The sequence below is a fragment of the Hemiscyllium ocellatum genome, unplaced genomic scaffold (genome assembly GCF_020745735.1).
Source record: "Hemiscyllium ocellatum isolate sHemOce1 unplaced genomic scaffold, sHemOce1.pat.X.cur. scaffold_764_pat_ctg1, whole genome shotgun sequence".
Taxonomy (NCBI): domain Eukaryota; kingdom Metazoa; phylum Chordata; class Chondrichthyes; order Orectolobiformes; family Hemiscylliidae; genus Hemiscyllium; species Hemiscyllium ocellatum.
In genome coordinates this window covers 171857-195964 of record NW_026869222.1, presented here as the reverse complement: position 1 = coordinate 195964, position 24108 = coordinate 171857, and the positions used below count along the sequence as shown (strand labels likewise).

The window sequence follows — 24108 nt, the reverse complement described above, 5'->3', positions numbered from 1 at the left end:
TCGCTGCAAACTCTCTGTTTTTCATAACTTGCCTTTTCACCTATTTCGGAGCCGCCAGCAAATTTTGGTTGCAGTGCATTTGTTACCTCCCTCCAAGTCATTAATGAGATTTTGCTGTCATTAATAGACGCTGTAAACACTCGCAGTCTCAGCACTGACCCTTGTAGAACTCCACTGGTCACAGGTCCCCATTTGTAAAAGAAACCCCCACCCCCTGCCTCATGTTTCCAGCCCACGCCAACACACTACCTCCTAGGCCAGAGGCTCAGAGCTTCTTACTGCACCTGTTGCGAGGGTACCTTGATGAATATCTTTTGCACGTCCAGAAACACCACAGCCGCCTGGAGGCCTCTATCCTCGCTGGTCAAGACCTCCTTGAAGAACTCGAATAAATTCACTTTGTGCAGTTTCCTGTCCGTGGAGCCGGTGCGGGCTCTGCTGGATTAGATCCTGTCTTTCCTGATGCGGTCAGAGCTGCCCACTTTCAGGTTTTGATTTCATTTGCATGCGCACGTGTGTCTGTGTTAATGTGTGTGTGTGGGGTGTGTGTGTGTGTGTGTGTGTGTCTGTCTGTGTGTGTGTGTGTGTGTGTCTGTCTGTGTGTGTGTGTGTGTGTGTCTGTGTTAATGTGTGTGTGTCTGTGTTAGTGTGTGTCTGTGTTAATGTGTGTCTGTGTTAGTGTGTGTGTCTGTGTTAATGTGTGTGTGTGTTAATGTGTTAATGTGTGTGTGTCTGTGTTAATGTGTCTGTGTGTGTCTGTGTTAATGTGTGTGTGTGTCTGTGTTAATGTGTGTGTGTGTGTGTGTGTGTGTTTGTGTGTGTGTCTGTGTTAATGTGTGTGTGTGTGTGTTAATGTGCGTGCGTGCGTGTGTGTTAATGTGCGTGCGTGCGTGTGTGTTAATGTGCGTGCGTGTGTGTGTGTGTGTGTGTGTGCGCGTGTGCGTGGGGATTGATTACATATCGATTGATTAATGAACACAACTGACCGCGTTTGTACAAAATTTATTACACCAGAAAATCCATCGATTCCAAGTAATCATTAAAACTCTCTGTAGGCGGCTGGTCATAAAGCAGCAGCCGCATAAGTCAGGAATAAGCCGATGCTCACATGGTCAGGCACAACGCAGCGAGAGTGAGTGGCAAACAGGGCCAGGCAGGGAGCTGCAGATGGGGTGAAGGGAGGGAGGGAACAGACCTCACACAACTTATGGGACAGTCTAAAGACAGGCTTCCAATGTCATCATACTCCGGCATCAGGTTCACTTCACTTCAAACAACTTGGATTAAGCAACATGCTACTGTTACGGTGGGGGGGGCAGGGGGGATGCGGGATCACAGACAAAGACTCCCGTCCCATCACCATGTGGGGGAGTCACAGACACAGACCCCCGTACTGTCACTGTGTGAGGGGAATCACAGACCCCCGTACTGTCACTGTGTGAGGGGGAATCACAGACCCCGTACTGTCACTGTGTGAGGGGAGCACAGACCCCCGTACTGTCACTGTGTGAGGGGGAATCACAGACCCCCGTACTGACACTGTGTGAGGGGGAATCACAGACCCCCGTACTGACACTGTGTGAGGGGGAATCACAGACCCCCGTACTGTCACTGTGTGAGGGGGAATCACAGACCCCCGTACTGTCACCGTGTGAGGGGGAATCACAGACCCCCGTACTGTCACCGTGTGAGGGGGAATCACAGACCCCCGTACTGTCACCGTGTGAGGGGGAATCACAGACCCCCGTACTGTCACCGTGTGAGGGGGAATCACAGACCCCCGTACTGTCACCGTGTGAGGGGGAATCACAGACCCCGTACTGTCACCGTGTGAGGGGGAATCACAGACCCCCGTACTGTCACTGCGTGAGGGGGAAATCACATACCTCATACCCACTGCTACCCGGTTAAATCACTGCTGGATTGCAACGAACCAATTAAAAAGTTCTCAATAGGATATCGTGTGCGCGCACACACACAGACACAGACACAAACACACACAGACAGAGACACACACAGACACAGACAGAGACACACACACACACACATCATGGGTGGGAGGTGCACATCACTGAGGTCTCAAGTTGCCAAGTCAGGTTTTGAGAGTAGAGGGGACCCGTGACCCATCAGACTGAGCAGGAGGTAGTGGTGAGAATGGTGGGAGCAGAGAAAGGCCATGGATGTGTAACGAGGTTCCCCCAGGCCGCCAGACTTCAGTGTGAGAGGCCACTCAGGATGGTCAATCTCCGGTCAGCTTCCCTACAACAAAAACAGCACCAAGGCTAGTCCTCATACAGACAGGCTCACAACACTGGGTCACGCCGCAGGGATAGAAACACAGTACTGAAGACAGGGACCACCTTTGCAAAGTAAGAAACATGTGAACAGGAAGCACCCGTAAACACACGGTGAGAACAACAAGCATCATCTGGTTTTAAAGGTTATATTAGTTGAGCAATAAATATCAGTCCCGGGGAGAATTCCCATTGTCCTCTTTCCACAAAAGGGTCCGGCCAAATTGTTCTGTCACCAACTCGAGGGGATGGACTGGCTCAGTTAAATGTCTAAGGGAAAAGACAGCATCTCCGACAGTGCCCCCTCCCTCAGCACTGACCCTCCAACAGTGCCCCCTCCCTCAGCACTGACCCTCCAACAGGGCCCACTCCCTCAGCACTGACCCTCCCACAGTGCCCAATCCCTCAGCACTGACCCTCCCACAGTGCCCACTCCCTCAGCACTGACCCTCCCACAGTGCCCACTCCCTCAGCAGTGACCCTCCCACAGTGCTCACTCCCTCAGCAGTGACCCTCCGAAAATGCGGCGCTTCCTCAGCACTGACCCTCCGACAGTGCAGCACTCCCTCAGCACTGACCCTCCGACAGCGCAGCACTCCCTCAGCACTGACCCTCCAACAGTGTCCATTCCCACAGCACTGACCCTCCGACAGTGCAGCACTCCATCAGCACTGACCCTCCGACAGCGCAGCACTCCCTCAGCACTGACCCTCCGACAGTGCCCACTCCCTCAGCACTGACCCTCCGACAGTGCAGCACTCCCTCAGCACTGACCCACCGACAGTGCGGCACTCCCTCAGCACTGACCCTCCAACAGTTCCCACTCCCTCAGCACTGACCCTCTGACAGTGCCCACTCCCTCAGCTCTGACCCTCCGACAGTGCCCACTCCCTCAGCACTGACCCTCCCACAGTGAGGCACACCCTCCGACAGTGCCCACTCCCTCAGCACTGACCCTCCGACAGTGCCCACTCCCTCAGCACTGACCCTCCGACAGTGCCCACTCCCTCAGCACTGACCCTCTGACAGTGCCCACAACCTCAGCACTGACCCTCCGACAGTGCCTACTCCCTCAGCACAGACCCTCCGACAGTGCCCACTCCCTCAGCACTGACCCTCCGACAGTGCCTACTCCCTCAGCACTGACCCTCCGACAGTGCCCACTCCCTCAGCATTGGCCCTCCGACAGTGCCTACTCCCTCAGCACTGACCCTCCGACAGTGCCCACTCCCTCAGCACTGACCCTCTGACAGTGCCCGCTCCCTCAGCACTAACCCTCCGACAGTGCCCACCCCTTCAGCACTGACCCTCTGACAGTGCCCGCTCCCTCAGCTCTGACCCTCCAACAGTGCAGCACTCCCTCAGCACTGACCCTCTCACAGTGCCCACTCCCTCAGCACTGACGCTCTGACAGTGCGGCACACCCTCAGCACTGAACCTCCGACAGTGCGGCGCTCCCTCAGCACTGACCCTCCGAGAGTGCCCACTCCCTCAGCACTGACCATCCGATAGTGCTGCCCTCCCTCAGCACTGACCATCCGACAGTGCCCACTCCCTCAGCACTGACCCTTCGACAGTGCCCACTCCCTCAGCACTGACCATCCGACAGTGCGCCCTCCCTCAGCACTGACCCTCTCACAGTGCCCACTCCCTCAGCACTGACGCTCTGACAGTGCGGCGCTCCCTCAGCACTGACCCTCCGACAGTGCCCACTCCCTCAGCACTGACGCTCTGACAGTGCGGCGCTCCCTCAGCACTGACCCTCCGACAGTGCCCACTCCCTCAGCACTGACCCTCCGACAGTGCGGCGCTTCCTCAGCACTGACCCTCCGACAGGGCCCACTCCCTCAGCACTGACCCTCCGACAGTGCCCACTACCGCAGCACTGACCCTCCGACAGGGCCCACTCCCTCAGCACTGACCCTCCGACAGTGCCCACTCCCTCAGTACTGACCCTCTCACAGTGCCCACTCCCTCAGCACTGACGCTCTGACAGTGCGGCGCTCCTCAGCACTGACCCTCCGACAGTGCAGCATTCCCTCAGCACTGACGCTCTGACAGTGCGGCGCTCCCTCAGCACTGACCCTCCGAGAGTGCCCACTCCCTCAGCACTGACCATCCGACAGTGCTGCCCTCCCTCAGCACTGACCATCCGACAGTGCCCACTCCCTCAGCACTGACCCTCCGACAGTGCCCACTCCCTCAGCACTGACCCTCCGACAGTGCCCACTCCCTCAGCACTGACCCTCCGACAGTGCCCACTCCCTCAGCACTGACCCTCCGACAGTGCCCACTCCCTCAGCACTGACCCTCCGACAGTGCGGCGCTTCCTCAGCACTGACCCTCCGACAGGGCCCACTCCCTCAGCACTGACCCTCCGACAGGGCCCACTACCGCAGCACTGACCCTCCGACAGGGCCCACTACCGCAGCACTGACCCTCCGACAGTGCCCACTCCCTCAGTACTGACCCTCTCACAGTGCCCACTCCCTCAGCACTGACGCTCTGACAGTGCGGCACACCCTCAGCACTGACCCTCCGACAGTGCGGCGCTCCCTCAGCACTGACCCTCCGAGAGTGCCCACTCCCTCAGCACTGACCATCCGACAGTGCTGCCCTCCCTCAGCACTGACCATCCGACAGTGCCCACTCCCTCAGCACTGACCCTCCGACAGTGCCCACTCCCTCAGCACTGACCCTCCGACAGTGCCCACTCCCTCAGCACTGACCCTCCGACAGTGCGGCGCTTCCTCAGCACTGACCCTCCGACAGTGCCCACTACCGCAGCACTGACCCTCCGACAGGGCCCACTCCCTCAGCACTGACCCTCCGACAGTGCCCACTCCCTCAGCACAATCCCCAACGTACTGGCTTATGCCATCTGAGTATGCCTCTGCTAATAGACAGTGCTGTCCCCAGGATGCTGCCAGAGACCCTTGATTCAAGCAGCAAGGGGCTCCTGTTCAATCTGACACAAGTTACAACAGGAAACTGCCCAGGGACAGGAGCTGCGGGGAATATGGGAAGGCTCCCTGAGTGCCTGGACTCCCTCAGCCAGGCGGGACACCCCAGAGAGCAGCTCCTTCACCGAGTGAACATAGTGATCGATAGCACAGAGCAAACCATCGGGGAAATTTGAGGCAATTTGCAAACCCCCACCTGAGCTGCTGGTGGACCCAGTCCCTCTGCTGTCGCAGCACTCGCAGCAACACGTCTTCTTCAAACTCCAGCCCATCAGATTCTGCAGAAGGAAACGGAGACTGAGCGATGGAGGCTTCCTGCCCACACCCCACCATCAACACTGCTCCCGATTGCTGCTGGACCTCAACTGGAGAATATATACACAAGGGCAATCACAGGCCTTCACCTCAACTGGAGAACAGGTTAGAGACAGAGTAAAGCTCCCTCTACACTGTCCCCCCCATCAAACACTCCCAGGGACAGGGACAGCACGGGGTTAGATACAGAGTAAAGCTCCCTCTACACTGTCCCCTCATCAAACACTCTCAGGGACAGGGACAGCACAGGGTTAGATACAGAGTAAAGCTCCCTCTACACTGTCCTCCCCATCAAACACTCCCAGGGACAGGGACAGCACGGGGTTAGATACAGAGTAAAGCTCCCTCTACACTGTCCCCCCATCAAACATTCCCAGGAACAGGGACAGCACAGGGTTGCATACAGAGTAAAGCTCCCTCTACACTGTCCCCTCATCAAACACTCTCAGGGACAGGGACAGCACAGGGTTAGATACAGAGTAAAGCTCCCTCTACACTGTCCCCCCATCAAACACTCCCAGGGACAGGGACAACACGGACGTATATACAGAGATACAGTGTCTAATCCTCTGCTGAACTATTCAACAGTAAGATTTTGGACCTGCACAAGGCCATTCGGCCCATCGACGTTGCTCTGCCATTCAGTTGTGGCTGATGTGTTTTACCAACCCATTCTCCTGCCTTCTCCCCATAACCCTTGGTCACCTTATCAAACAGGCAAGTATTTTTCTTGGTCTTAAATACACTCGATGCCTTAGTTTCCACAGCCTCCTGTGGCAATGAGTTCCACAGATTCCCCACCCTCTGGCTGATGGGATTCCTCCTCCTCTCCGTTCAAAAGGCTGGTCAGGCTGTGCCCGCGGGTCCTAATCTCTCCTACTAGTGGCAACATCTTCTCCATGTCCTGTCCATCCAAGCCTTTAAGTTTCACCTTCCTCTGAACTCCACGCAAACCTCAACCACCGTTCATCCCTGGGCACGCCCTGCCCTCAACAGGAGGACTTGTGCCAAAATTACGGGTATTTGGATGGCCATTGGAGAGACCTATGGAGGAGAATGGAATGGTGGGGGTGAGATGGGCTTCAGATTGGTTTCACAGGGCGGCACGACATTGAGGGCTGCAGGACCTGCACAGTGCTGGGACGCAGTATGTTCTATGCAGTCCTTATGAATTCCAAATCAATCCTAATACAGCCTCAGAACTAAATCCCTGCTCCTGTATTCTAGCCCTCTTGGGATGATTGTCAACATTGCACTTGCCTTTCTAACCATGAACTGAACCTGTTAATTCCGAATTAGGACTCCCAAATTCCTTTATACTTCAGACTTCCAAAGCCCTTTCTCTTTAGAGAACAGTCTACATACTTCATTCTTCTGACCAAACCTCACACTTGCCCCATCTGCCAGCCCTTTGTTCACTCTCCCAGCTCTGCAAGTCCTTCCGCAGCCTCCCCCTCTCCCTCAACACTTACCTGTCCCGCCACCAACATTTGTGGAACATGGACAATGAAGAACACTGCCCTCAGTCCCTTTGTCCCAGATTGTTAAAACCCCACTAGGCACCTGGAAAAGACCTCTTTATCCCCACTCGCTGCCAGACTGCCATGCTGGGATGTGTGCAGTCTCTGTCCTGGGACTGTCTGATGGGGCTGGGTTGGGGTGCCTTAATTTTCAGTTTAAAAGAGTTGAGGGTGTAGACCTAGGCACAGACACAGGGAACAGGCCTGGAGGGGGCAACTGTACCCAGCTGACCGCTCCTCTTTTGCAGTTCCGTCAAAGACTCAGTGCATTCGGTGAAAGAGCATGAGGTGCCCGCTGGCCAATGGCGACTGAAGGACTTGGAGTGGATCATCAGCCCAGACCCTCATTTCATTTCAGCACACCCCGCTGTTATGACTCAAATTTCCATTACCCATTACCATGTGATTTTGTGACAGGGCGCAGCCTGGAATAGCTCATCAATTTTTATTAGATTCCGTATTCACAAACAAGAAGTGAGCTTTACCCTGTGTATAATGGGTGAGCGTTACCCAGTGTATAATGGGTGAGGGTTACCCAGTGTATAATGGGTGAGGGTTACCCGGTGTATAATGGGTGAGGGTTACCCTGTGCATAATGGGTGAGGGTTACCCTGTGTATAATGGGTGAGGGTTACCCTGTGCATAATGGGTGAGGGTTACCCTGTGCATAATGGGTGAGCGTTACCCTGTGCATAATGGGTGAGCGTTACCCTGTGTATAATGGGTGAGGGTTACCCTGTGCATAATGGGTGAGGGTTACCCTGTGCATAATGGGTGAGCGTTACCCTGTGTATAATGGGGTGAGCGTTACCCTGTGTATAATGGGGTGAGCGTTACCCTGTGTATAATGGGTGAGGGTTACCCTGTGTATAATGGGTGAGCGTTACCTTGTGTATAATGAGTGAGGGTTACCCTGTGCATAATGGGTGAGCGTTACCCTGTGTATAATGGGTGAGCGTTACCCTGTGTATAATGGGTGAGCGTTACCCTGTGTATAATGGGGTGAGGGTTACCCTGTGCATAATGGGTGAGGGTTACCCTGTGTATAATGGGGTGAGGCTTACCCTGTACATAATGGGTGAGCGTTACCTTGTGTATAATGGGGTGAGCGTTACCCTGTGTATAATGGGTGAGGGTTACCCAGTGTATAATGGGTGAGGGTTACCCAGTGTATAATAGGTGAGGGTTACCCTGTGTATAATGGTGAGCTTTAACCTGTGTATAATGGGGTGAGCGTTACCCTGTGTATAATGGGGTGAGCGTTACCCTGTGTGTAATGGGTGAGGGTTACCCTGTGTGTAATGGGTGAGGGTTACCCTGTGTATAATGGGGTGAGGGTTACCCTGTGTATAATGGGTGAGCTGTACCCTGTGTATAATGGGGTGAGCGTTACCCTGTGGATAATGGGTGAGCGTTACCCTGTGTATAATGGGTGAGGGTTACCCTGTGTATAATGGGTGAGCGTTACCCTGTGTATAATGGGTGAGGGTTACCCTGTGTATAACGGGTGAGCGTTACCCTGTGCATAATGGGTGAGGGTTACCCTGTGCATAATGGGGTGAGCGTTACCCTGCGTATAATGGGGTGAGGGTTACCCTGTGTATAATGGGTGAGGGTTACCCTGTGTATAATGGGTGAGGGTTACCCTGTGCATAATGGGTGAGGGTTACCCTGTGCATAATGGGGTGAGCGTTACCCTGTGTATAATGGGTGAGCTGTACTCAGTGTATAATGGGTGAGGGTTACCCTGTGTATAATGGCGAGCTTTAACCTGTGTATAATGGGGTGAGCGTTACCCTGTGTGTAATGGGTGAGGGTTACCCTGTGTATAATGGGGGAGGGTTACCCTGTGTATAATGGGGGAGGGTTACTCTGTGTATAATGGGGGAGGGTTACCCTGTGTATAATGGGTGAGCGTTACCCTGTGTATAATGGGTGAGCGTTACCCTGTGTATAATGGGTGAGCGTTACCCTGTGTATAATGGGTGAGGGTTACTCTGTGTATAATGGGTGAGGGTTACCTTGTGTATAATGGGTGAGGGTTACTCTGTGAATAATGGGTGAGCGCTACCCTGTGTATAATGAGTGAGCGTTACCCTGTGTATAATGGGGTGAGCGTTACCCTGTGTATAATGGGTGAGCGTTACCCTGTGTATAATGGGGTGAGGGTTACCCTGTGCATAATGGGTGAGGGTTACCCTGTGTATAATGGTGAGCTTTAACCTGTGTATAATGGGGTGAGGGTTACCCTGTGTATAATGGGTGAGGGTTACCCTGTGTATAATGGGGTGAGGGTTACCCTGTGTATAATTGGTGAGGGTTACCCTGTGTATAATGGGTGAGGGTTACCCTGTGTATAATGAGTGAGCGTTACCCTGTGTATAATGGGGTGAGCGTTACCCTGTGTATAATGGGTGAGCGTTACCCTGTGTATAATGGGGTGAGGGTTACCCTGTGCGTAATGGGTGAGGGTTACCCTGTGTATAATGGTGAGCTTTAACCTGTGTGTAATGGGGTGAGCGTTACCCTGTGTGTAATGGGTGAGGGTTACCCTGTGTATAATGGGTGAGGGTTACCCTGCGTATAATGGGGTGAGGGTTACCCTGTGTATAATGGGGGAGGGTTACCCTGTGTATAATGGGGGAGGGTTACCCTGTGTATAATGGGGGAGGGTTACCCTGTGTATAATGGGGGAGGGTTACTCTGTGTATAATGGGTGAGGGTTACTCTGTGTATAATGGGTGAGGGTTATTCTGTGTATAATGGGTGAGGGTTACCTTGTGTATAATGGGTGAGCGTTACCCTGTGTATAATGGGGTGAACGTTACCCTGTGTATAATGGGTGAGCTGTACCCAGTGTATAATGGGTGAGGGTTACCCTGTGTATAATGGGTGAGGGTTACCCTGTGTATAATGGCTGAGCGTTACCCTGTGTATAATGGCTGAGCGTTACCCTGTGTATAATGAGTGAGCGTTACCCTGTGTATAATGGGGTGAGCGTTACCCTGTGTATAATGGGTGAGGGTTACCCTGTGCATAATGGGGTGAGGGTTACCCTGTGCATAATGGGTGAGGGTTACCCTGTGTATAATGGAGAGCTTTAACCTGTGTATAATGGGGTGAGCGTTACCCTGTGTATAATGGGTGAGCTGTACCCTGTGTATAATGGTGTGAGCGTTACCCTGTGTATAATGGGTGAACGTTACCCTGTGTATAATGGGTGAACGTTACCCTGTGTATAATGGGGTGAGCGTTACCCTGCGTATAATGGGGTGAGCGTTACCCTGCGTATAATGGGGTGAGGGTTACCTTGTGTATAATGGATGAGGGTTACCCTGTGTATAATGGGTGAGGGTTACCCTGTGCATAATGGGTGAGGGTTACCCTGTGTATAATGGCGAGCTTTAACCTGTGTATAATGGGGTGAGCGTTACCCTGTGTGTAATGGGTGAGGGTTACCCTGTGTATAATGGGTGAGGGTTACCCTGCGTATAATGGGGTGAGGGTTACCCTGTGCATAATGGGTGAGGGTTACCCTGTGCATAATGGGGTGAGCGTTACCCTGTGTATAATGGGTGAGCTGTACTCAGTGTATAATGGGTGAGGGTTACCCTGTGTATAATGGCGAGCTTTAACCTGTGTATAATGGGGTGAGCGTTACCCTGTGTGTAATGGGTGAGGGTTACCCTGTGTATAATGGGTGAGGGTTACTCTGTGTATAATGGGTGAGGGTTACCTTGTGTATAATGGGTGAGGGTTACTCTGTGTATAATGGGTGAGCGTTACCCTGTGTATAATGGGTGAGCGTTACTCTGTGTTTAATGGGTGAGCGTTACCCTGTGGATAATGGGTGAGCGTTACCCTGTGGATAATGGGTGAGCGTTACCCTGTGGATAATGGGTGAGCGTTACCCTGTGGATAATGGGTGAGGGTTACCCTGTGTATAATGGGTGAGCTGTACTCAGTGTATAATGGGTGAGGGTTACCCTGTGTATAATGGCGAGCTTTAACCTGTGTATAATGGGGTGAGCGTTACCCTGTGTGTAATGGGTGAGGGTTACCCTGTGTATAATGGGTGAGGGTTACCCTGTGTATAATGGGTGAGGGTTACCCTGTGTATAATGGGGGAGGGTTACCCTGTGTATAATGGGGGAGGGTTACTCTGTGTATAATGGGTGAGGGTTACTCTGTGTATAATGGGTGAGGGTTATTCTGTGTATAATGGGTGAGGGTTACCTTGTGTATAATGGGTGAGCGTTACCCTGTGTATAATGGGGTGAACGTTACCCTGTGTATAATGGGTGAGCTGTACCCAGTGTATAATGGGTGAGGGTTACCCTGTGTATAATGGGTGAGGGTTACCCTGTGTATAATGGCTGAGCGTTACCCTGTGTATAATGGCTGAGCGTTACCCTGTGTATAATGAGTGAGCGTTACCCTGTGTATAATGGGGTGAGCGTTACCCTGTGTATAATGGGTGAGCGTTACCCTGTGTATAATGGGGTGAGGGTTACCCTGTGCATAATGGGTGAGGGTTACCCTGTGTATAATGGTGAGCTTTAACCTGTGTATAATGGGGTGAGGGTTACCCTGTGTGTAATGGGTGAGGGTTACCCTGTGTATAATGGGGTGAGGGTTACCCTGTGTATAATGGGTGAGGGTTACCCTGTGTATAATGGGTGAGGGTTACCCTGTGTATAATGAGTGAGCGTTACCCTGTGTATAATGGGGTGAGCGTTACCCTGTGTATAAGGGGTGAGCGTTACCCTGTGTATAATGGGGTGAGGGTTACCCTGTGCATAATGGGTGAGGGTTACCCTGTGTATAATGGTGAGCTTTAACCTGTGTATAATGGGGTGAGCGTTACCCTGTGTGTAATGGGTGAGGGTTACCCTGTGTATAATGGGTGAGGGTTACCCTGCGTATAATGGGGTGAGGGTTACCCTGTGCATAATGGGTGAGGGTTACCCTGTGTATAATGGAGAGCTTTAACCTGTGTATAATGGGGTGAGCGTTACCCTGTGTGTAATGGGTGAGGGTTACCCTGTGTATAATGGGTGAGCTGTACCCTGTGTATAATGGTGTGAGCGTTACCCTGTGTATAATGGGTGAGCGTTACCCTGTGTATAATGGGTGAGCGTTACCCTGTGTATAATGGGTGAACGTTACCCTGTGTATAATGGGGTGAGCGTTACCCTGCGTATAATGGGGTGAGCGTTACCCTGCGTATAATGGGGTGAGCGTTACCCTGCGTATAATGGGGCGAGCGTTACCCTGCGTATAATGGGGTGAGGGTTACCCTGTGTATAATGGGTGAGGGTTACCCTGTGTATAATGGGTGAGGGTTACCCTGTGCATAATGGGTGAGGGTTACCCTCTGTATAATGGTGAGCTTTAACCTGTGTATAATGGGGTGAGCGTTACCCTGTGTGTAATGGGTGAGGGTTACCCTGTGTATAATGGGTGAGGTGTACCCTGTGTATAATGGGGTGAGCGTTACCCTGTGTATAATGGGTGAACGTTACCCTGCGTATAATGGGGTGAGCGTTACCCTGCGTATAATGTGGCGAGCGTTACCCTGCGTATAATGGGGTGAGGGTTACCTTGTGTATAATGGGTGAGGGTTACCCTGTGTATAATGGGTGAGGGTTACCCTGTGCATAATGGGTGAGGGTTACCCTCTGTATAATGGCGAGCTTTAACCTGTGTATAATGGGGTGAGCGTTACCCTGTGTATAATGGGTGAGGGTTACCCTGTGTATAATGGGTGAGGGTTACCCTGTGTATAATGGCGAGCTTTAACCTGTGTATAATGGGGTGAGCGTTACCCTGTGTGTAATGGGTGAGGGTTACCCTGTGTATAATGGGGGAGGGTTACCCTGTGTATAATGGGTGAGCGTTACCCTGCGTATAATGGGTGAGGGTTACCCTGTGTATAATGAGTGAGCGTTACCCTGTGTATAATGGGGTGAGCGTTACCCTGTGTATAATGGGTGAGCGTTACCCTGTGTATAATGGGGTGAGGGTTACCTTGTGTATAATGGGTGAGGGTTACCCTGTGTATAATGGGTGAGCGTTACCCTGTGCATAATGGGTGAGGGTTACCCTGTGCATAATGGGGTGAGCGTTACCCTGTGTATAATGGGGTGTGGGTTACCCTGTGTATAATGGGTGAGCGTTACCCTGTGTATAATGGGTGAGGGTTACCCTGTGTATAATGGGTGAGGGTTACCCTGTGTATAATGGCGAGCCTTAACCTGTGTATAATGGGGTGAGCGTTACCCTGTGTATAATGGGGTGAGGGTTACCCTGTGTATAATGGGTGAGGGTTAACCTGTGTATAATGGGTGAGGGTTAACCTGTGTATAATGGGTGAGCGTTACCCTGTGTATAATGGGTGAGCGTTACCCTGTGTATAATGGGTGAGGGTTACCCTGTGTATAATGGGTGAGGGTTAACCTGTGTATAATGGGTGAGGGTTAACCTGTGTATAATGGGTGAGGGTTACCCTGTGTATAATGGGTGAGCGTTACCCTGTGTATAATGGGTGAGGGTTACCCTGTGTATAATGGGTGAGCGTTACACTGTGTATAATGGGTGAGCTGTACCCAGTGTATAATGGGTGAGGGTTACCCTGTGTATAATGGCGAGCTTTAACCTGTGTATAATGGGGTGAGCGTTACCCTGTGTATAATGGGGTGAGCGTTACTCTGTGTATAATGGGTGAGCGTTACCCTGTGTATAATGGGTGAGGGTTACCCTGTGTATAATGGGTGAGGGTTACTCTGTGTATAATGGGTGAGCGTAACCCTGTGTATAATGGGTGAGGGTTACTCTGTGTATAATGGGTGAGCGTTACCCTGTGTATAATGGGTGAGCGTTACCCTGTGTATAATGGCTGAGCGTTACCCTGTGTATAATGAGTGAGCGTTACCCTGTGTATAATGGGTGAGCGTTACCCTGTGTATAATGGGGTGAGGGTTACCTTGTGTATAATGGGTGAGGGTTACCCTGTGTATAATGGGTGAGCGTTACCCTGTGCATAATGGGGTGAGCGTTACCCTGTGTATAATGGGGTGAGCGTTACCCTGTGTATAATGGGTGAGCGTTACCCTGTGTATAATGGGTGAGCGTTACCCTGTGTATAATGGGTGAGCTGTACCCTGTGTATAATGGGGTGAGCGTTACCCTGTGTATAATGGGGTGAGCGTTACCCTGTGTATAATGGGGTGAGGGTTACCCTGTGTATAATGGGTGAGGGTTACCCTGTGTATAATGGGTGAGGGTTACCCTGTGTATAATGGGTGAGCGTTACCCTGTGTATAATGGGTGAGCTGTACCCAGTGTATAATGGGTGAGCTGTACCCAGTGTATAATGGCGAGCTTTAACCTGTGTATAATGGGGTGAGCGTTACCCTGTGTGTAATGGGTGAGGGTTACCCTGTGTATAATGGGTGAGGGTTACCCTGTGTATAATGGGTGAGCGTTACCCTGTGTATAATGGGTGAGCGTTAACCTGTGTATAATGGGTGAGGGTTAACCTGTGTATAATGGGTGAGGGTTACCCTGTGTATAATGGGTGAGGGTTACCCTGTGTATAATGGGTGAGCGTTACTCTGTGTATAATGGGTGAGGGTTACCCTGTGTATAATGGGTGAGGGTTACCCTGTGTATAATGGGTGAGCTGTACCCAGTGTATAATGGGTGAGCTGTACCCAGTGTATAATGGCGAGCTTTAACCTGTGTATAATGGGGTGAGCGTTACCCTGTGTGTAATGGGTGAGGGTTACCCTGTGTATAATGGGTGAGGGTTACCCTGTGTATAATGGGTGAGGGTTACCCTGTGTATAATGGGTGAGCGTTACCCTGTGTATAATGGGTGAGCTGTACCCAGTGTATAATGGGTGAGCTGTACCCAGTGTATAATGGCGAGCTTTAACCTGTGTATAATGGGGTGAGCGTTACCCTGTGTGTAATGGGTGAGGGTTACCCTGTGTATAATGGGTGAGCGTTACCCTGTGTATAATGGGTGAGGGTTAACCTGTGTATAATGGGTGAGGGTTAACCTGTGTATAATGGGTGAGGGTTACCCTGTGTATAATGGGTGAGCTGTACCCAGTGTATAATGGGTGAGCTGTACCCAGTGTATAATGGGTGAGCTGTACCCAGTGTATAATGGGTGAGCTGTACCCAGTGTATAATGGCGAGCTTTAACCTGTGTATAATGGGGTGAGCGTTACCCTGTGTGTAATGGGTGAGGGTTACCCTGTGTATAATGGGTGAGGGTTACCCTGTGTATAATGGGTGAGGGTTACCCTGTGTATAATGGGTGAGCGTTACTCTGTGTATAATGGGTGAGGGTTACCCTGTGTATAATGGGTGAGCTGTACCCAGTGTATAATGGGTGAGCTGTACCCAGTGTATAATGGGTGAGCTGTACCCAGTGTATAATGGCGAGCTTTAACCTGTGTATAATGGGGTGAGCGTTACCCTGTGTGTAATGGGTGAGGGTTACCCTGTGTATAATGGGTGAGGGTTACCCTGTGTATAATGGGTGAGCTGTACCCAGTGTATAATGGGTGAGCTGTACCCAGTGTATAATGGCGAGCTTTAACCTGTGTATAATGGGGTGAGCGTTACCCTGTGTGTAATGGGTGAGGGTTACCCTGTGTATAATGGGTGAGCGTTACCCTGTGTATAATGGGTGAGGGTTAACCTGTGTATAATGGGTGAGGGTTAACCTGTGTATAATGGGTGAGCTGTACCCAGTGTATAATGGGTGAGCTGTACCCAGTGTATAATGGGTGAGCTGTACCCAGTGTATAATGGCGAGCTTTAACCTGTGTATAATGGGGTGAGCGTTACCCTGTGTGTAATGGGTGAGGGTTACCCTGTGTATAATGGGTGAGGGTTACCCTGTGTATAATGGGTGAGCGTTACTCTGTGTATAATGGGTGAGGGTTACCCTGTGTATAATGGGTGAGCTGTACCCAGTGTATAATGGGTGAGCTGTACCCAGTGTATAATGGGTGAGCTGTACCCAGTGTATAATGGCGAGCTTTAACCTGTGTATAATGGGGTGAGCGTTACCCTGTGTGTAATGGGTGAGGGTTACCCTGTGTATAATGGGTGAGGGTTACCCTGTGTATAATGGGTGAGGGTTACCCTGTGTATAATGGGTGAGCTGTACCCAGTGTATAATGGGTGAGCTGTACCCAGTGTATAATGGCGAGCTTTAACCTGTGTATAATGGGGTGAGCGTTACCCTGTGTGTAATGGGTGAGGGTTACCCTGTGTATAATGGGTGAGGGTTACCCTGTGTATAATGGGTGAGGGTTACCCTGTGTATAATGGGTGAGCGTTACCCTGTGTATAATGGGTGAGCTGTACCCAGTGTATAATGGGTGAGCTGTACCCAGTGTATAATGGCGAGCTTTAACCTGTGTATAATGGGGTGAGCGTTACCCTGTGTGTAATGGGTGAGGGTTACCCTGTGTATAATGGGTGAGCGTTACCCTGTGTATAATGGGTGAGGGTTAACCTGTGTATAATGGGTGAGGGTTAACCTGTGTATAATGGGTGAGGGTTAACCTGTGTATAATGGGTGAGGGTTACCCTGTGTATAATGGGTGAGCTGTACCCAGTGTATAATGGGTGAGCTGTACCCAGTGTATAATGGGTGAGCTGTACCCAGTGTATAATGGCGAGCTTTAACCTGTGTATAATGGGGTGAGCGTTACCCTGTGTGTAATGGGTGAGGGTTACCCTGTGTATAATGGGTGAGGGTTACCCTGTGTATAATGGGTGAGGGTTACCCTGTGTATAATGGGTGAGCGTTACTCTGTGTATAATGGGTGAGGGTTACCCTGTGTATAATGGGTGAGCTGTACCCAGTGTATAATGGGTGAGCTGTACCCAGTGTATAATGGGTGAGCTGTACCCAGTGTATAATGGCGAGCTTTAACCTGTGTATAATGGGGTGAGCGTTACCCTGTGTGTAATGGGTGAGGGTTACCCTGTGTATAATGGGTGAGGGTTACCCTGTGTATAATGGGTGAGGGTTACCCTGTGTATAATGGGTGAGCTGTACCCAGTGTATAATGGGTGAGCTGTACCCAGTGTATAATGGCGAGCTTTAACCTGTGTATAATGGGTGAGCGTTACCCTGTGTGTAATGGGTGAGCGTTACCCTGTGTATAATGGGTGAGGGTTACCCTGTGTATAATGGGTGAGGGTTACCCTGTGTATAATGGGTGAGCGTTACTCTGTGTATAATGGGTGAGCGTTACCCTGTGTATAATGGGTGAGCGTTACCCTGTGTATAATGGGTGAGGGTTACCCTGTGTATAATGGGTGAGGGTTACCCTGTGTATAATGGGTGAGCGTTACCCAGTGTATAATGGGTGAGCTGTACCCAGTGTATAATGGCGAGCTTTAACCTGTGTATAATGGGGTGAGCGTTACCCTGTGTGTAATGGGTGAGGGTTACCCTGTGTATAATGGGTGAGGGTTACCCTGTGTATAATGGGTGAGCGTTACCCTGTGTATAATGGGTGAGGGTTAACCTGTGTATAATGGGTGAGGGTTAACCTGTGTATAATGGGTGAGGGTTACCCTGTGTATAATGGGTGAGGGTTACCCTGTGTATAATGGGTGAGGGTTACCCTGTGTATAATGGGTGAGCTGTACCCAGTGTATAATGGGTGAGCTGTACCCTGTGTATAATGGCGAGCTTTAACCTGTGTATAATGGGGTGAGCGTTACCCTGTGTATAATGGGTGAGGGTTACCCTGTGTATAATGGGTGAGGGTTACCCTGTGTATAATGGGTGAGGGTTACCCTGTGTATAATGGGTGAGGTTACCCTGTGTATAATGGGTGAGGGTTACCCTGTGTATAATGGGTGAGCTGTACCCAGTGTATAATGGGTGAGCTGTACCCAGTGTATAATGGGTGAGCTGTACCCTGTGTATAATGGCGAGCTTTAACCTGTGTATAATGGGTGAGCGTTACCCTGTGTGTAATGGGTGAGGGTTACCCTGTGTATAATGGGTGAGGGTTACCCTGTGTATAATGGGTGAGCTGTACCCAGTGTATAATGGGTGAGCTGTACCCAGTGTATAATGGGTGAGCTGTACCCAGTGTATAATGGCGAGCTTTAACCTGTGTATAATGGGGTGAGCGTTACCCTGTGTGTAATGGGTGAGCGTTACCCTGTGTATAATGGGTGAGCGTTACTCTGTGTATAATGGGTGAGCGTTACCCTGTGTATAATGGGTGAGCGTTACCCTGTGTATAATGCGTGAGGGTTACCCTGTGTATAATGGGTGAGCGTTACTCTGTGTATAATGGGTGAGCGTTACCCTGTGTATAATGGGTGAGCGTTACCCTGTGTATAATGGGGTGAGCGTTACCCTGTGTATAATGGGTGAGCGTTACCCTGTGTATAATGGGTGAGCGTTACCCTGTGTATAATGGGGTGAGCGTTACCCTGTGTATAATGGGGTGTGGGTTACCCTGTGTATAATGGGTGAGCGTTACCCTGTGTATAATGGGGTGAGGGTTACCCTGTGTATAATGGGTGAGGGTTACCCTGTGTATAATGGGTGAGGGATACCCTGTGTATAATGGGTGAGGGTTACCCTGTGTATAATGGGTGAGGGTTAACCTGTGTATAATGGGTGAGGGTTACCCTGTGTATAATGGGTGAGCGTTATCCTGTGTATAATGGGTGAGCGTTACCCTGTGTATAATGGGTGAGGGTTACCCTGTGTATAATGGGTGAGCGTTACCCTGTGTATAATGGGTGAGCTGTACCCAGTGTATAATGGGTGAGGGTTACCCTGTGTATAATGGCGAGCTTTAACCTGTGTATAATGGGTGAGCGTTACCCTGTGTATAATGGGGTGAGCGTTACTCTGTGTATAATGGGTGAGCGTTACCCTGTGTATAATGGGTGAGGGTTACCTTGTGTATAATGGGTGAGGGTTACTCTGTGTATAATGGGTGAGCGTTCCCCTGTGTATAATGGGTGAGCGTTACCCTGTGTATAATGGGTGAGCGTTACCCTGTGTATAATGGGTGAGCGTTACCCTGTGTATAATGAGTGAGCGTTACCCTGTGTATAATGGGTGAGCGTTACCCTGTGTATAATGGGGTGAGGGTTACCTTGTGTATAATGGGTGAGCGTTACCCTGTGTATAATGGGTGAGCGTTACCCTGTGTATAATGGGTGAGGGTTACCCTGTGTATAATGGGTTGAGCGTTACCCTGTGTATAATGGGTGAGCTGTACTCAGTGTATAATGGGTGAGGGTTACCCTTTGTATAATGGCGAGCTTTAACCTGTGTATAATGAGTGAGCGTTACCCTGTGTATAATGGGGTGAGGGTTACCCTGTGTATAATGGGTGAGGGTTACCCTGTGTATAATGGGTGAGGGTTACCCTGTGTATAATGGGTGAGGGTTACCCTGTGTATAATGGGTGAGCGTTACCCTGTGTATAATGGGTGAGCTGTACCCAGTGTATAATGGGTGAGCTGTACCCAGTGTATAATGGCGAGCTTTAACCTGTGTATAATGGGGTGAGCGTTACCCTGTGTGTAATGGGTGAGGGTTACCCTGTGTATAATGGGTGAGCGTTACCCTGTGTATAATGGGTGAGCGTTACTCTGTGTGTAATGGGTGAGGGTTACCCTGTGTATAATGGGTGAGGGTTATCCTGTGTATAATGGGTGAGGGTTACCCTGTGTATAATGGGTGAGCGTTACCCTGTGTATAATGGGTGAGGGTTACCCTGTGTATAATGGGTGAGCTGTACCCAGTGTATAATGGGTGAGCTGTACCCAGTGTATAATGGCGAGCTTTAACCTGTGTATAATGGGGTGAGCGTTACCCTGTGTGTAATGGGTGAGCGTTACCCTGTGTATAATGGGTGAGGGTTACCCTGTGTATAATGGGTGAGGGTTACCCTGTGTATAATGGGTGAGCGTTACTCTGTGTATAATGGGTGAGCGTTACCCTGTGTATAATGGGTGAGGGTTACCCTGTGTAAAATGGGTGAGGGTTACCCTGTGTATAATGGGTGAGCGTTACTCTGTGTATAATGGGTGAGCGTTACCCTGTGTATAATGGGTGAGGGTTACCCTGTGTATAATGGGTGAGGGTTACCCTGTGTATAATGGGTGAGCGTTACCCTGTGTATAATGGGGTGAGCGTTACCCTGTGTATAATGGGGTGTGGGTTACCCTGTGTATAATGGGTGAGCGTTACCCTGTGTATAATGGGTGAGCGTTACCCTGTGTATAATGGGTGAGCGTTACCCTGTGTATAATGGGTGAGCGTTACCCTGTGTATAATGGGGTGAGCGTTACCCTGTGTATAATGGGGTGTGGGTTACCCTGTGTATAATGGGTGAGCGTTACCCTGTGTATAATGGGTGAGCGTTACCCTGTGTATAATGGGGTGAGGGTTACCCTGTGTATAATGGGTGAGGGTTACCCTGTGTATAATGGGTGAGGGTTACCCTGTGTATAATGGGTGAGGGTTACCCTGTGTATAATGGGTGAGGGTTACCCTGTGTATAATGGGTGAGGGTTACACTGTGTATAATGGGTGAGCTGTACCCAGTGTATAATGGGTGAGGGTTACCCTGTGTATAATGGTGAGCTTTAACCTGTGTATAATGGGTGAGCGTTACCCTGTGTATAATGGGGTGAGCGTTACTCTGTGTATAATGGGTGAGCGTTACCCTGTGTATAATGGGTGAGGGTTACCTTGTGTATAATGGGTGAGGGTTACTCTGTGTATAATGGGTGAGCGTTACCCTGTGTATAATGGGTGAGGGTTACTCTGTGTATAATGGGTGAGCGTTACCCTGTGTATAATGGGTGAGCGTTACCCTGTGTATAATGGGTGAGCGTTACCCTGTGTATAATGGGTGAGCTGTACCCAGTGTATAATGGGTGAGGGTTACCCTGTGTATAATGGCGAGCTTTAACCTGTGTATAATGGGGTGAGCGTTACCCTGTGTATAATGGGGTGAGCGTTACTCTGTGTATAATGGGTGAGCGTTACCCTGTGTATAATGGGTGAGGGTTACCTTGTGTATAATGGGTGAGGGTTACTCTGTGTATAATGGGTGAGCGTTACCCTGTGTATAATGGGTGAGGGTTACTCTGTGTATAATGGGTGAGCGTTACCCTGTGTATAATGGGTGAGCGTTACCCTGTGTATAATGGGTGAGCGTTACCCTGTGTATAATGGGTGAGCGTTACCCTGTGTATAATGGGGTGAGGGTTACCTTGTGTATAATGGGTGAGGGTTACCCTGTGTATAATGGGTGAGCGTTACCCTGTGCATAATGGGTGAGGGTTACCCTGTGCATAATGGGTTGAGCGTTACCCTGTGTATAATGGGTGAGCTGTACTCAGTGTATAATGGGTGAGGGTTACCCTGTGTATAATGGCGAGCTTTAACCTGTGTATAATGGGGTGAGCGTTACCCTGTGTATAATGGGGTGAGGGTTACCCTGTGTATAATGGGTGAGGGTTACCCTGTGTATAATGGGTGAGGGTTACCCTGTGTATAATGGGTGAGGGTTACCCTGTGTATAATGGGTGAGCGTTACCCTGTGTATAATGGGTGAGCTTTACCCAGTGTATAATGGGTGAGCTGTACCCAGTGTATAATGGCGAGCTTTAACCTGTGTATAATGGGTGAGCGTTACCCTGTGTGTAATGGGTGAGGGTTACCCTGTGTATAATGGGTGAGGGTTACCCTGTGTATAATGGGTGAGCGTTACTCTGTGTATAATGGGTGAGGGTTAACCTGTGTATAATGGGTGAGGGTTACCCTGTGTATAATGGGTGAGGGTTACCCTGTGTATAATGGGTGAGCGTTACTCTGTGTATAATGGGTGAGGGTTACCCTGTGTATAATGGGTGAGCGTTACCCTGTGTATAATGGGTGAGCGTTACCCTGTGTATAATGGGTGAGCTGTACCCAGTGTATAATGGGTGAGCTGTACCCAGTGTATAATGGCGAGCTTTAACCTGTGTATAATGGGGTGAGCGTTACCCTGTGTGTAATGGGTGAGGGTTACCCTGTGTATAATGGGTGAGCGTTACCCTGTGTATAATGGGTGAGGGTTACTCTGTGTATAATGGGTGAGCGTTACCCTGTGTATAATGGGTGAGCGTTACCCTGTGTATAATGGGTGAGCGTTACCCTGTGTATAATGGGGTGAGCGTTACCCTGTGTATAATGGGTGAGCGTTACCCTGTGTATAATGGGTGAGCAGTGTTGCTACCTTCAGCGTCTTTCAGCAGTTTGGTCACAGTATCTGGTGTCTGGCGAGTATCAGTCACTGGTGAGCGTGGTAGGCGATGGCCCCTGGCTCTGCCAACTGTGTTCGGCTTGCTGCTGATCGGATGGTTTGGTTTGCAACGTGGGAACATTCTCTCAGAGACCACCTTGGGCACAGAGAAACACACTGATTACACCAACTCCCAACCATGACAAGGGACATTACTCATTGAACTACGCTCAGACCAGGGGACGGAAACTTATATAATGAATGAACATTTCATAAAGAACAGACTTCATCGCAACTGTCAGAGAACCAGTCATGAGGGAGCGGCCACTGTATCGGACGGTCAGTGCGTTGTGAGTGCTGCACTGTCAGAGAGTTACTACTGAGGGAGAGCCGCACTGTCAGAGGGTTACTACTGAGGGAGAGCCGCACTGTCGGAGGGTCCCTGCTTAGGGTGTGGGCACTGTCGGAGGTTCTGTGCTGAGGAAGCGCCGCATTGTCGGAGGTTCAGTGCTGAGGGAGTGGGCACTGTTCGAGGGTCAGTGCTGAGGGAGTGGGCAATGTTTGAGGCTCAGTGCTGAGGGCGTGGGCACTGTCGGAGGGTCAGTGCTGAGGGAGTGGGCACTGTCGGAGGGTCAGTGCTGAGGGAGTGGGCACTGTCGGAGGGTCAGTGCTGAGGGAGTGGGCACTGTCGGAGGGTCAGTGCTGAGGGTATGCCGCACTGTCAGAGGGTAAGTGCTGAGGGAGTGGGCACTGTCGGAGGGTCAGTGCTGAAGGAGTGGGCACCGTGGGAGGGTCAGTGCTGAGGGAGTGGGCACTGTGGCAGGGTCAGTGCTGGGGGAGTGTTGCACTGTCAGAGGGTCAGTGCTGAGGGAAGTGGGCACTGTGGGAGGGTCAGTGCTGAGGGAGTGGGCACTGTCGGAGAGTCAGTGCCGAGGTAGTGGGCACTGTCAGAGGGTCAGTGCTGAGGGAGCGCTGCACTTTTGGAGGGTCAGTGCTGAGGGAGTGGGCACTGTTTGCGGGTCAGTGCTGAGGGAGTGTTGCACTTTGGGAGGGTCAGTGCTGAGGGAGTGCCGCATTGTCGGAGGGTCAGTGCTGAGGGAGTACAGCACTGTCGGAGGGTCAGTGCTGAGGGAGTGGGCACTGTCAGAGGGTCAGTGCTGAGGGGAGTGGGCACTGTGGGAGGGTCAGTGCTGAGGGAGTGGGCACTGTCGGAGAGTCAGTGCCGAGGGAGTGGGCACTGTCAGAGGGTCAGTGCTGAGGGAGCGCTGCACTTTTGGAGGGTCAGTGCTGAGGGAGTGGGCACTGTTTGCGGGTCAGTGCTGAGGGAGTGTTGCACTTTGGGAGGGTCAGTGCTGAGGGAGTGCCGCATTGTCGGAGGGTCAGTGCTGAGGGAGTACAGCACTGTCGGAGGGTCAGTGCTGAGGGAATGGGCACTGTCATAGGGTCAGTGCTGTGGGAGTGGGCACTGTGGGAGGGTCAGTGCTGAGGGAGTGCCGCACTGTCGGAGGGTCAGTGCTGAGGGAGTGCCGCACTGTCGGAGGGTCAGTGCTGAGGGAATGGGCACTGTCAGAGGGTCAGTGCTGTGGGAGTGGGCTCTGTCGGAGGGTCAGTGCTGAGGGAGTGCCGCACTGTCGGAGGGTCAGTGCTGAGGGAATGGGCACTGTCGGAGGGTCAGTGCTGAGGGAGTGGGCACTGTCGGAGG

General features: G+C 51.2%; 1 protein-coding gene across 1 annotated transcript in view; it reads right to left on the bottom strand.

The window, feature by feature from the left end:
• Positions 1-986: 986 nt before the first annotated feature.
• The window catches only part of LOC132814245 (uncharacterized), a 42650-nt gene continuing 19528 nt past the window's right edge, over positions 987-24108 (bottom strand). Inside the window, exons 10-12 of the mRNA XM_060823443.1 lie at positions 22401-22563; positions 5454-5535; positions 987-2259 (exon numbers count right to left, since the gene is read on the bottom strand). Of these exons, the coding sequence (XP_060679426.1) occupies positions 2214-2259; positions 5454-5535; positions 22401-22563 (291 nt within the window). The 3' untranslated portion in view covers positions 987-2213. The remainder of the gene's footprint in view (positions 2260-5453; positions 5536-22400; positions 22564-24108) is intronic.